The 12,867-nt window shown below is 34.7% G+C and overlaps 1 protein-coding gene across 5 annotated transcripts in view; it reads left to right on the top strand.

The window, feature by feature from the left end:
* The window catches only part of nek11 (NIMA-related kinase 11), an 84,144-nt gene that overhangs the window by 43,454 nt on the left and 27,823 nt on the right, over positions 1 to 12,867 (top strand). For all 5 annotated transcript variants that reach the window (XM_048153572.1, XM_048153568.1, XM_048153569.1 and 2 more), the window contains exons 13-14: positions 7,319 to 7,458; positions 12,046 to 12,106. In XM_048153572.1, coding sequence (XP_048009529.1) covers positions 7,319 to 7,458; positions 12,046 to 12,106 — 201 coding nt within the window. The remainder of the gene's footprint in view (positions 1 to 7,318; positions 7,459 to 12,045; positions 12,107 to 12,867) is intronic.

The raw sequence follows: 12,867 nt of genomic DNA, 5'->3' as shown, positions 1-12,867 counted from the left end.
AGTGAACTCCCACACCTTACTGCCAGATTCTGGAAGATAAATTCTTCAAACAGTGGTACAAGAGGATGTAGTGCTGGTCCTTCAGGAGTCACTCTCAAGCTGTCTGTCTATAAGGCCTATAAAAACCCAGTCTTCATGTATGTTGTAACACTTCAGCTTGTGATTCTTATTAAGAGCGGGTCATTTTTTAGGATTCTTTAGCTAACCTAAGTCTCTGAGATCCTGACACCTTGCACTTCTGGAGACTCCAGGTAGGTTGCAGTTCTGGAAAATGGTGGTGCTGGAGACTAAAGGGTTCTTGATGGTTTCACACTTAATTCTTCAACTTAATTCTTAATTATTTTGCAGTTAACATGTGTCTTTTCTTTTCCACCTGTTTTTGTATGACCCCGCTGACCCAATGAGCATTTTGCTGTCCCTTGGTCATGCTTTAACTTTGCAATTTCTAGTATTGCATTAGTATTGCGTCCTTCTCATGAGTATTTAATAATTTTTGACTTTTCAGTCTGAGTTAAATCTCTTTTTTGGCTCATTTTGCCTGTAAAAGCAAACCTGCCTAATAATTCTGCACACCTGAATATAAGGCATTTTTCATTTCCAGCCTTCATGAACAATTATATATCACTTATAAATGATTAAAAACAATATTAATAGTAGTTATTAAGATTGATGTGGATTGGAATTGGTAAAATGTGCTTGGGAAAAAAATATGATCAGAAAATCAACTTGCCTAATAATTCTGCACACAGTGTAGAATTACATAAAGAAAGAGGAAAAAAATTCAAAGTTTTCTTGGAAAATATTACAGTATGAAGGATAGATGCTAATCCTAATTTATTTATGTCGGTAAGGGTCTTCAAACTGGAACTATTTCCGCTACTGTTCAAAAGTTTGGGGTCAGTAAGATTTTTGTTTAAAGCAACCAATAATTTTATTCAGCAAGGATGCATTTAATTCAAATTACAATTAATACATTAAAGTGACAGTAAAGAAATTTATAATGTTATAATTTTCACGGAAGTTGCGATTAGTATTTTCTTTCCTATTGTGATGTATATCAAAGATGAGCTTCTCGAATAAGAAAAATGTAGGGTGGAAAATTCAGCTATCTCAGAAATAAATTACATTTTACAATATATTAACATTTAAAATAACATTTTTATTTTATAATATTTTACAATATTACTGTTTTTACTGTATTTTCTTTATTAAATAAATGCAGCTTTGGTGAGTATAAGAGACTTCTTAAACATTCTTAGCAACCCCAAATTTTTGAACAGCATAGTGTTAATTTTAACTCAGTTGACTAGTTATAGATACAGTGCGGTAGATTTGAACACTTTCTTGTTTTAAAACTTGTTTTAAAATTTGAACATGTGATTGCTCTGCTAAGACACTTGTGTGAAACTGAGGGGAACTGACCTTGGCTGTGTCCTAAACCTGAAAAAGGCTGCATTTGCATTTGTAGGCAGTGTATGGAAGTGGGAGGCCATCAAGACACTTTCACACAAGTTCAATATTTGTGTCTCAACCTGTTTTTGAAAACAACTTAAATGTACAGTACATAATCTTTACTAAGTATGATATCCCTCAATCATGTGCATGTGGTTCAGCAGTTGGTGGAAAGTGCCGTCTTATAGATCAATTCAGTTCATTCATAAATATGCTATTGTCATTTTGCTTCCAGTTCCACTGAAAAATAAGCATTTTAGTCATTAAATTCTTGCTTGGTCTAAAATGTCTTAAATCAATTTTTTTAGGTTTCTTCATACACAAAACGCTGCCTGCTGAGTCATTAGCAGATGGGCAGTAAGACAGATGCTTTAGGTTTCAGATACAGCCCTTGACACCAGTTGGTAAAAGTCAATGCAAAAATGACTCCGAAAAGTGAAGTTACTTTGAGAATAGTTCCACTGTAGCATCATTAGTTTGCAGATGCCATATGGTTATGTATTATTATCTAATGCAATGACATTCAGACATTTAAAATGTATCCAAAAGTGTCCAAATATTTTTATGGGTACTGTATATTATTAAGCCATGAATATCAGATAATGGTTTGTATTTATGTTTGTATTTATGTTAGGCATGTTTGATGGGTAATCATTTGCTTCATTGATTAATCATACAATTGGCTTAAAGGATTAGTCCACTTTTAAATAAAATTTTCCTGATAATTTACTCACCCCCATGACATACGGCGTAAGCGTTTTGAGGAGTATGGAAAGCAGAAGCACGTGCAAGCCATAAATTTGTGTTTATAAAGCAATACAGTTGTATTTTTTTTTTTCGAAAATGACCAATTCCTCGTCTGGTATCCTTTAAAGCCCTTTGAAGCTGCACTGAAACTGTAATTTTGACCTTCAACCGTTTGGAGACCATTGAAGTCCACTATAAGGAGAATAATCCTGGAATGTTTTCATCAAAAACCTTAATTTCTTTTCGACTGACGAAAGAAAGACATGAACATCTTGGATGACATGGGGGTGAGTAAATTATCAGGAAAATTTTATTTAAAAGTGGACTAATCCTTTAAAAAAATCTGTCATTTATTACTTACCCTCATACCGTTCCACACCCGTAAGACCTTCGTGAATCTTCGGAACACAAATTAAGATATTTTAGTTGAAATCCGATGGCTCCGTGAGGCCTGCATAGGGGGCAATGACATTTCCTCTCTCAAGATCCATAAAGGTACTAAAAACATATTTAAATCGGTTCATGTGAGTACAGTGGTTCAATATAAATATTATAAAGCGACGAGAATTTTTTGGTGCGCCAAAAACCCCCCAAAATAACGACTTATTTAGTGATGGCTGATTTCAAAACACTGCTTCAGGAAGCTTCGGAGCACAAATGAATCAGTGTATCGAATCATGATTCGGATCGCGTGTCAAACTGCCAACGGCTAAAATCACGTGACTTTGGCACTCCGAACAGCAGATTCGATACACTGATTCATTTATGATCCGATGCTTCCTGAAGCAGTGTTTTGAAATCGGCCATCACTAAATAAGTCGTTTTTTTGGCGCACCAAAAATATTCTCGTCGCTTTATAATATTAATATTGAACCACTGTACTCACATGAACTGATTTAGATGTGTTTTTAGTATATTAATGGATCTTGAGAGAGGAAATGTCATTGCTGGCTATGCAGTCCTCACTGAGCCATCGGATTTCAACTAAAATATCTTAATTTGTGTTCCGAAGATTAACGAAGGTCTTATGGGTGTGAAACGGCATGAGGTTAAGTAATAAATGACAGAATTTTCATTTTGGGGTGAACTAACCCTTTAAGTTAATAAATGTGTGGAGGCCGATAACCAGATTTTTGACGTGTGTAATTTTGCCTTGGCTGTAAATATGTGCGGAATTTGATCTGGCATATTGCTTTATTTTAAATGACTCATTCTTTTACCACCATGATTATATGCATCAAGGGAAAGATAAGTTATGGCCAAAACGCCTCCTTAATCGAGTTTTGGTATCATTATGATAAATCTCAGAGACATGTTTTCTGGAAGTCCTGAGAAGTTATCCATCAGTTCCTCCCTCTAATCACTTTAGATTCCTCTGTAAATGAGATGTTTTAAACGAGTGCAGAGCCACAGCTGTGCTCTTAGATGACTCGGGGTGAATTCACACTGTGTGATTTATCGATAAAGGACACCGGGGTGCAACCACTGTGAATCTGAAATACGTGTTTGTCTGAGATGTTGTATGTAAGTGGAAATATGTGGGAAGGAAAATCATGTGTGTAAGTATGTGGATCTGTATTATTAAAAACTAAAGAAGTGATACATTGTGGCTGACTGATGGAGTCAAGCCTCTTGTCCTTGAATTTAGCTTATGTATTTATTATTTAGCTTCCATAAAAAGTTGTGCATCAAGTTATCTCTAAGACAAGGAAAACCCATCGAATGAATGCTAAAAGTGTAATTGTGTCCATATTTTGTATAGTTTACTTAAAATCGCCCAGCAGAAACACTGAGCAGGTTAACCTAGCTACATCATAAACAACATCAAATGCTCTTCTGGGATGGAATGTATATTCAGATATCGTTATTTTACTTCTCTTGTCATTTTGACAGTTCATAGTTTCATATTTGCATGTTATTCAAGGACCCAGACAGCCCTTTCTGTTGATGATCTTGAGATTGACGTAAATAAACATACGGTCTGATCCTGCTCATGTCTGCAGTTAAACTATAATGACTACACCAGGGACTCTGTGCCTTGGAAGGATGCCGTTCAGATGAATAAGCTCTGACAATAAGCACATTATGTGCAAACCTTGTCAGCATAATTGTCTCCAGCCTATAACCGGCTCTCTTTAATTTGTTTGCATACATCACTACTGTTAGTATTATTAATTAATACTCTAGATAGAGTCTAATTAATAATAGATCTGTCTGTGTGTCTGTCTAGATAGGCGCATTATTAAAGAATTCAGTTGATATTTGGTCACAAATAGGAATAATGATGTTACAAAATTTGTTTTATAATCACTTTTATAAAGTTCTTTGTCTTTGTTTCTGAACCTTTATGTCCTTTTTAAAATGTGAGAATAACATTTTTCTGGTAACAGTTTGAGAGACGCGAGTGGTGCGACGCGACAAAAGCAAATAGAACCCATTATAATCAGTGACACTGGATTGCAGGGTGACACGACAAATCCCAGACAGTAAACTGATGCCCCGTTCTATTTCTAATGTCAAGTCCAGAATAATGCTCATGTTCAGTATAGACAGCCTCAAGCTGTTGAGGTATGGCACGGTGCGACAGTTGTCACATCCAGTGTAGACACGGTGTAAAGGTCATTTGCTGGGGCACTATTAAGAAACCTTGACCCCAGGGTTGAGACTGTAAGTGCTCTCAGTATTTGGCTAAGAGAGTGGAAATAAATGGCAAGAAAATAGCTAATGGTTGGTGTGTCATTAACATCACTATTTGGAATCAATAAAGTTAGGAATAGGAGGTTTCTCTGAAAAATGCTAAATGTCTTCCATTGGGTTTTTCATAATCTCCATTAAAATCTAATTTTAATTGATTCTAAAGGTAAAATAAGGATTTAAACTGCTTTAAGGTTTTAAGTCCTCTTCTTCAGAACAAACTGAGATTTGAGGTTTTGCCATAATTATATAGTGCCAAATGTTTTACAAAAGATATCACTTATGTATTTTATCTTCGCGAATAAGTTGGGCTAACTAAAAAAAGTTGAGGTAATCAGTTACATCAATTTTTTTGAGTTATGATGTTCCCAATTTTAAGTAAGCAGAACTATCAGGTTTTGAGTTTGTAGTACTCATGCATGTTGATTGCTCCTAACTTGAAGTACTGAGTTAGCTAACTCATACATTTTGATAGCAATTAACCTAAAATATTTAGTTAATTAACTTTTTTTATTTATCACTGTAAACCCTAATAAGTTGTCAGAACTCAAAAAAGTTGAGATTGAGATTTTTTTTAAGTTTAAGAAACTCAAAGTCTGAGTAAGATTTTTATTTTGTACTTAACTTGAAGTATTTGAATACACTAATTTATACGTTTAACTTAAAATGATCAATGTAAATATTTTGCTAGCTATAACAAACTAATTCAGAAAATATTTTGTAGAAAATTTTGTATTTTGAGCGTTAAGGTTTACAGTGTTGTAAAATGGTTAATGGTTAAAGTGGTTACACTGCTACACAAAATCCTATGTTTGCTCGAAAGCCTTCCAACATACACTGCTGTTCAAAATTTTTTTTTTTTTAACGAAGTCCCTTATGCTCACCAAGGCTGTATTTAGTGGATCAAATAGTAATATTGTGAAATATTATTACAATTTAAAATAACTGTTTTCTATTTCAATGTATTTTAAAATGTAATTTATTCCTGTATGATGGAAAAGCTAAATTTTCAGCAGCCATTACTCCAGTCTTCAGTGTCACATGATCCAGAAATCATTCTAATATGCTGATTTTGGCCTCAGGAAACATTTCTTATTATTATCAGTTGTGCTGCTTAATATTTTTGTGGAAACTGTGATGCATTTTTTTCAGGATTCTTTGATGAATTTAAAGTTCAAAACAACAGCAACATTTCTTGAAATACTCACTGACCCCAAACTTTTGAACGGTAGTTTATGTAAAGTAAGACAAGTAAAGCAATACAAAGAACAAACATACAATCCTTGGCAAAGTACAAACCAAAGTTCCTCTGAAACGAGTATGAATCTTCCACACATTTTCTGTGAGGATGTTTCTGTATAAAACAGACATAAACAGAGTCAATGAGGCAGAACTGAGGTCTGAACACATGATCGTTTGAAATGACTGAGCTGAATCACAGAAGCTTCCTGCACGGTGATGCAGTAGAATGCTCTTTCTGCTCTTTGTCATGACTAATCCTCTTTACTGAATAAAACAGATCTGTAGTGTTGTAAATGTGCTCCCAGGGCTCTTTTCTTTAATTCTAAATTGCAGGTTGCTCTTTCATTTGGGCACAGCAATTTACTAGTTTAGACAGGCCTGAAAAACAGAGCACGGCGTGATAGGACACTATCAGGTTATTAAACCACAACAAAAAAAAAAGATAGCGAAAAGATGTATTTTATCAGAATACATGTTAATGAATATCTGTCAATAAAGAAAGATGCTTTTTGAAGCCAGATGGTGCAGTTACTTCATCTACCAGCAGGGGCTAACTGAAAATGCTAACCAGCCAAACCATGACCTATTGGTAACAAGGGGTTTCTGTTCTATTTGTACTTGGGTGGGCATGTTATCCCTGGTTGTTGGTCTTGTAAGGTGGATCTTTGAGGTATAAATATGCATGCTGATGCATTACCGTTCTCTTTCAGACCGCAGGATAGTGCTCATTTGGAGAGCTCTACAGAAGAAAATGAAACTGTTGAGACCATGAATGGGAAATCCCACAGAGTAAAGTACAGTCTAACACCCCTCTTTTGTTCCCTCCATCTCTCCTGCCATCTTTGTGTCTCTGATTGTGGAGGTCCAGTCGCTGGCAGCTGTCTAATAGAATCAGAGGCATGAAACCGTAATCATCTTGGTCGCAGGCCCAGGAATTAATGTGTGTGTGAGAGGTTGTCGGTGTTCATTTGTTCACAGAAGTCTTTGGTGTAGAGGTATTTTGTGAGCTCTTTTCTGTTTCAGAGATGAAACTGGCACAGATCCATTCATATTGTCTGGGTGGATGCTGACAGTTCAGTGTAATCAAGCAGAAAATTTGTTTAAAAAAAAAGTGTTAATGAAAGGGGCTACCTGTCATATCAAAACATCGCTCAAAATCTTTGCTACTTTTAAATCGTTTCAGCAATCCCAGAGGATCCTCAGGTGGCGGAGGCATTTTACTCCGTGGATGAATTTGAGTCATGCTCGGAGGCAGATTCAGATGGAGAGGAAGACTCAGAGGATAATCTCCCCACAGACCCTTCCTGTCAGACATTTGGACAGGTGAGGAGAGATCCGCCGCCGGAGGGAAGCTCTTGTCAATCAGCTTTTGTGACTGTTTGATATTTACATTTAAAGATGTCTCGATAAATTGTACACACTGTAATTAGAGTCAGCAAAACAAAATAGTTTAGCATAAAAGGTTTATGAAATTTACAGTGCAAGATATACACTCGTTTAATGTAGCTCTACAAATTAAGTTTTAAAAATACATCACAAATTAAGGTACACTACCTTTCAAAAAATCTTTTTTTTCTTAAAGAAATTAATACTTTTATTCAGCAAGGATGCATTAAATTGATCAAAAGCGAGAGTAAAGACATATATAATGTATCTAATAAAAAGTATCACATTTTCCAAAAAAAAATAAAAATAAAAATACACAGGACAATGAAAAGCCATTGATAATAATAAGAAATGTTTCTTGAGCAGCAAATCAGTATTAGAGTGATTCCTGAAGGATCACGTGACACTGAAGACTGGAGTAATGATCCAGTTGCATCACAGCAGTGGTTCCTTAACTTTTTTAGCGTGGAGTACCCCCTGAAGGGATTACCATCCTTCCGCGTACCCCCTCTTCCACTTAGACTGCAGTCACACCTTTACCATTAAGGGACAATATTCCCCCTAAATTGATTTCCCAGTGCAGATTTTTACCTTTATGAATATCTTTATAAAATAAATAATGTTTTAAATAAAAATGTTCAATAGACAAATATGCAATGATGGTAAAACCAAGAAAAACTTTTAAATATTAAACTATAACTGCCAGTAGGTGGCAGCGAGTCACTGTTTTTATGAGTGAGTCATCGAGTCATTCAATTCATTCAGTAACGAAGCAAGTAGCTGTGATTGAATCATTGACTCTCACGATTCGTTCAAAGCCGTTCGCGAAACACAGACGTGTTGTAGTTCTGCTGTGGTTTTCGTCAGAACTATTATTTCATTGCAAACTACAGTAAATACTGACAGTACTGTTTAAAATGTACATTTTGTTTTTTTGCCTGTTGTATAATAATGTCACGTTTGCAGTCATGTGGATGTTTGGGAACAATTGCATTCTTGCTCGTTATCATCATTAAATACAAGAACTCACACAAGGTATGTTTTTGTTTTGTAAGTTTGAGTCTTAAATTGATATCAATCCAGTATCTGTGCATATTTGTTCTTCATTTGAGTAAGTGCTAAATCCCCACTTTTACAAAGGTGCATTGTCGAGAACGACAGTAATTTAGCGCAATTTAAAGCAGCAGATTCTGCACGCAATCTATCATATTCATGTTGCTTCAGTGGATACAGTCATTTTTGACTGCAAATGTTGAGGTAATTTGATTAAATGTACTGGATTTACGGCATTTTGGCAGTTAGAAATACATGCTCGGTTTTAATATTACTTTAAGGTAGAATTAAATGAACGACTCAGCAGTTTGGGAACCACTGCATCACAGGAATACATTACATTTTAAAATACAATAAATAGACAAATAATTGATAATATTTCACAATATTACTTTTTACAGTATTTTGGTCAAATAAATGCAGCCTTGGTGAACATAAAAGACTTCTTTAAAAACAATTTACAGACCCCAAACTTTTGAATGGTAGAATATGTGGACATAGAAAACAGTTATTCTAAATTGTAATAGTATTTCTCAATATTAATGTTTAGTTTTTTTGGTGAGCATAAAAATTGAGCTGTAAATATGTATGGTAAATTGCTGTACTTCATATTAAAATGATTTTAAACATTTAATAAATGTTATGTAGCTTTTATGACCTCACATGAATTTAAATACATAATATTTTAAAAATGTATTTGTTGCTATGCAGATTTGAATCTAAACTGTCTACCCATATATTTTAATGTCATATTTCCTTCTATCCTCAAGATGTATCCTCAAGTATCCTCTTTTCTTTTCCAGTATCTTTTTGAATTATTCACACACTAAACTCATAGACACCCTCAAGTCTTAATAAGCTCTAACTGATAGGATCATCTGTTTATGAAGCATGGAAAAGATGAATTCAGTCATATCTCACATGCACTCAAGTCCACAGGTAATCGTTAATGTACAGGTAATATGATAGCACTTGTCTGCGGGATTGTAGTCTGCATTATGCAAATGCATTTTGCCCATAGAGGGTTTCTCAACCAAGCTCAACCTAATTTTTGCAGATACTTTGTAGTGCTGGAGTTCAGTGGCATAACAGCAAACACATACGTTTAGATCAGGTGCGATAGAGCCAGGGGCTCATCTGGACTCACAAGAGATCACACACTACCTCGGCAGACTCTTAAAGCGGCAATCCAATACCAGGCTTCTGCACGATTCGATCAGGCCATTCGAGAATAGATTAAAACTATTTGTCACCATTGAGAGAGAGAAGGGGGAAAAAATCCTCAGAACCGTGATGGTATAAGTATGAAACCAAAGGAGAGAGTGGAATAGACTTCTGCCCCAGTGAATGTTTGATAATTAGCTGGCTCACAGTGAGAGTGGAGCTGCCGGTATTTGTGCTGCCAGCCGTGGCCGGGTGAGATTCCCCGGAATGGAGGACAGAAGAATTGCATTTTGTAAATAGCTGCATAATACATAGCTGGTCCTTCTGTGATGGTATTTTTTCTTTTTTCTTTTCTCATTTCAATGTTTTGCACAGATGGCATGACTTGATACCCTTGAACTGCCCAAAGGCCTACCTTCCGACACATTGCACTTGTGTCTCATACGCAGTGAATTTGGCCCTGCTTTCTGCAAACCAATTGCAGTTTGAATATGGTTTTTCATTCACAATATTTTGTTTATTTAACCTCTGGCACTTTATTTTTGCAACTTTTCGAATGCATTTTTATGTATATATTTTATTGTTTTATCCTTGTCCCAGACCCAGACTTTTAGTATTAAAATATGAAAACATTTAATATTAAAATATCTAAACATTGAGTGAAATAATCATAAATAATTTCCATTTTATTTGTAAAAAGGATTTAGGAACTTTTACAGTTGTATATTAAATGTGCATAATTTTACTATACTAATATATACTAATATGAACTGTACTTCTGCAGGATTTATTAATCTTTTTTAATTTCAACATTTACTAATACATTATTACAATCAAGAGTTGTATTTTAACAAGTTAATGCACTATGAAGTAACATGAACACACTATGAACAGCTGTATTTTTTAGTAACAGATTCATTTGTTAAACTTTAGTTAATGTATTAACTAACATGAACTAACCATGAGCAATACATTTGTTACTGTATTTACTAATCTTTGTTAATGTTAGTTCATGAAAATGCAGTTGTTCATAGTTTGTTCATGTTAGTTCACAGTGCATTAACTAATGTTAACAAGATTTTAATAATGTATTAGTAAATGTTGAAATTAACATTAATAAAGATTAATAAATGATGTATAAGTGCAGTTGATTATTAGTTCGTTAACTAATGTAGTTAACTAATGTTAACTAATGAACTTTATTGTAAAGTGTTGACAAAATAACTTAAAAAAGAAACAAATTTAGACACTAAAATACCGTTTTCCACTGAAACAGTAATATACCATAAAAACAAGGCATTCTGGGTAATATTATTTGTTGTTTTTGAGAAAGTAACCAGGCTACTTTCTCAAAAATGACAAATATTACCCAGAATGCATTGTTTTTACAGTATATTACTTCTGCATTTTACAGTGCAACCTGTACATTACAATGAATTCTGGGTAATATTATTGGTTGTTTTCGAGAAAGTAGCCTATAGGCCTCTTTTTTTAAAACGATGAATATTACCCAGAATGCATTGTTTTGTTATATTACAATATATTTCAATGGAAAACAGTGTTTTACTGTAAATTTGTCCTTTTTTTACAGTTATTTTTTTAGAGTGTAACTAACAAATATTAACACAGCTAGTTAATAGTTAGTAATACATTAACATTGTAAAGTGTTACCTAATTTGTATACTATTTATATTTATAATCATTTGTATACTATTATTATTACATTGTTGTGTATTCATTAGGATATTTGAATCTTAATCTCTTGAATTTTATTCCAAAAATATTGTAAATGATATGTGGAAATTAGCTTTTGATGGAAATGTTCATGATGTTTCACAAAAATTAAAGAAATATTTTTTAGGAGTATTTATTATCTAAAAGTCCACAAGGGCAAAAGTGCCCATAGTTGAAGAAATACCTTATTATGTTGTTGATGGACCTTTGGTCCTGCTTCAGACTCATTCAGTCTGTATGTTCCTTGAGACTTTGATCACCAAGGTGAATGCCTCAAGGGAGTATAAAACCCTTCAGGTTACCTTTATCATGGTGCCACTTCCTCCCTCCAGGTCATGATATCATTTCAGGTTGGAGACCCGTTGATCCAAAATGGCATTTATAGAACCTGAATTTCAAGTCCCTTGTGTGGCTGGACTGCCATTAGGGAGTCATAGTTTGATCTAAACAGAATATAATTTCCACTAATATTATAATGTCTCTGTAAGTAGGTCAGAAGGAACATATGATGTGTTTCAAGCATCCTCTAACATACACCATAGCCTGAACGTGTCCCCTTCATGTGTGTCACAGGACAGTGACCTGGAGGCCATGATCAGACACATGGAGAAAGTTCTGGATGGTGACTCAGATGGTGAGTAGATCTTATGGTCCTGGTCATTCCACATAAGAAAATGTATAAAACATTGGTGATAGTCCTGTGTACCAATACAACCCCACTGGCAGGTACACTCCATTACCAACATGAGATATATAGCATCTTTCTCCAATACTGACTGGCCAATTACATGAGAGGTCAGTGAGCAGACACAAAACCGCTTACTGAAGGTCACAGGCCTGTGAAAATGATACATTCTTCTGAAGACGTGAGCACGCTCATTTAGCTCCATGCACGTAGAGTGAATCATCCATTTGCTAGTTTCACCCCTCTCAGTGTGTGATATTGAGAATTTTCTCTTGTTCCTGATGACTCTGGAGTGAGAATGACAGGAAGCCTGTTTGTCTGCTACTTGAAGCCATGGCGACATTGATTAGGTCATTCACATGAGGCTATTTACAGGCTCTGACCACATCAGTTCTATGCATTTACTCATCGATAGAACTGAAGTATTTCTGTCCAAGTCTCTGTTTCTTTCCTGGTTTATTTTACCTACTTTGGTTTCAGTTGCTTTATAAAAATTGCCACCTTGACCCACATCAATCCCTTTTATTCTGTCTGATTTTTTTCTTTTCCTAAAAAGTACATTCTAGACCAATATGAGAACAATATGTGCACCCATAGTAAACAGATTTTTATTTTATTTTATTATTATTTTATTTTATTTTTGCAGTACTTTGACACCTTGATCTGTTTTTGTGTCATATTAAAACAAATTTTTGTGTAATGTTTGGTTT

This window comes from Megalobrama amblycephala, linkage group LG13 (assembly GCF_018812025.1).
Source record: "Megalobrama amblycephala isolate DHTTF-2021 linkage group LG13, ASM1881202v1, whole genome shotgun sequence".
Lineage (NCBI taxonomy): Eukaryota > Metazoa > Chordata > Actinopteri > Cypriniformes > Xenocyprididae > Megalobrama > Megalobrama amblycephala.
The sequence above is the reverse complement of the archived record's forward strand: the minus strand, read 5'-3'. Positions and strand labels throughout refer to the sequence as shown.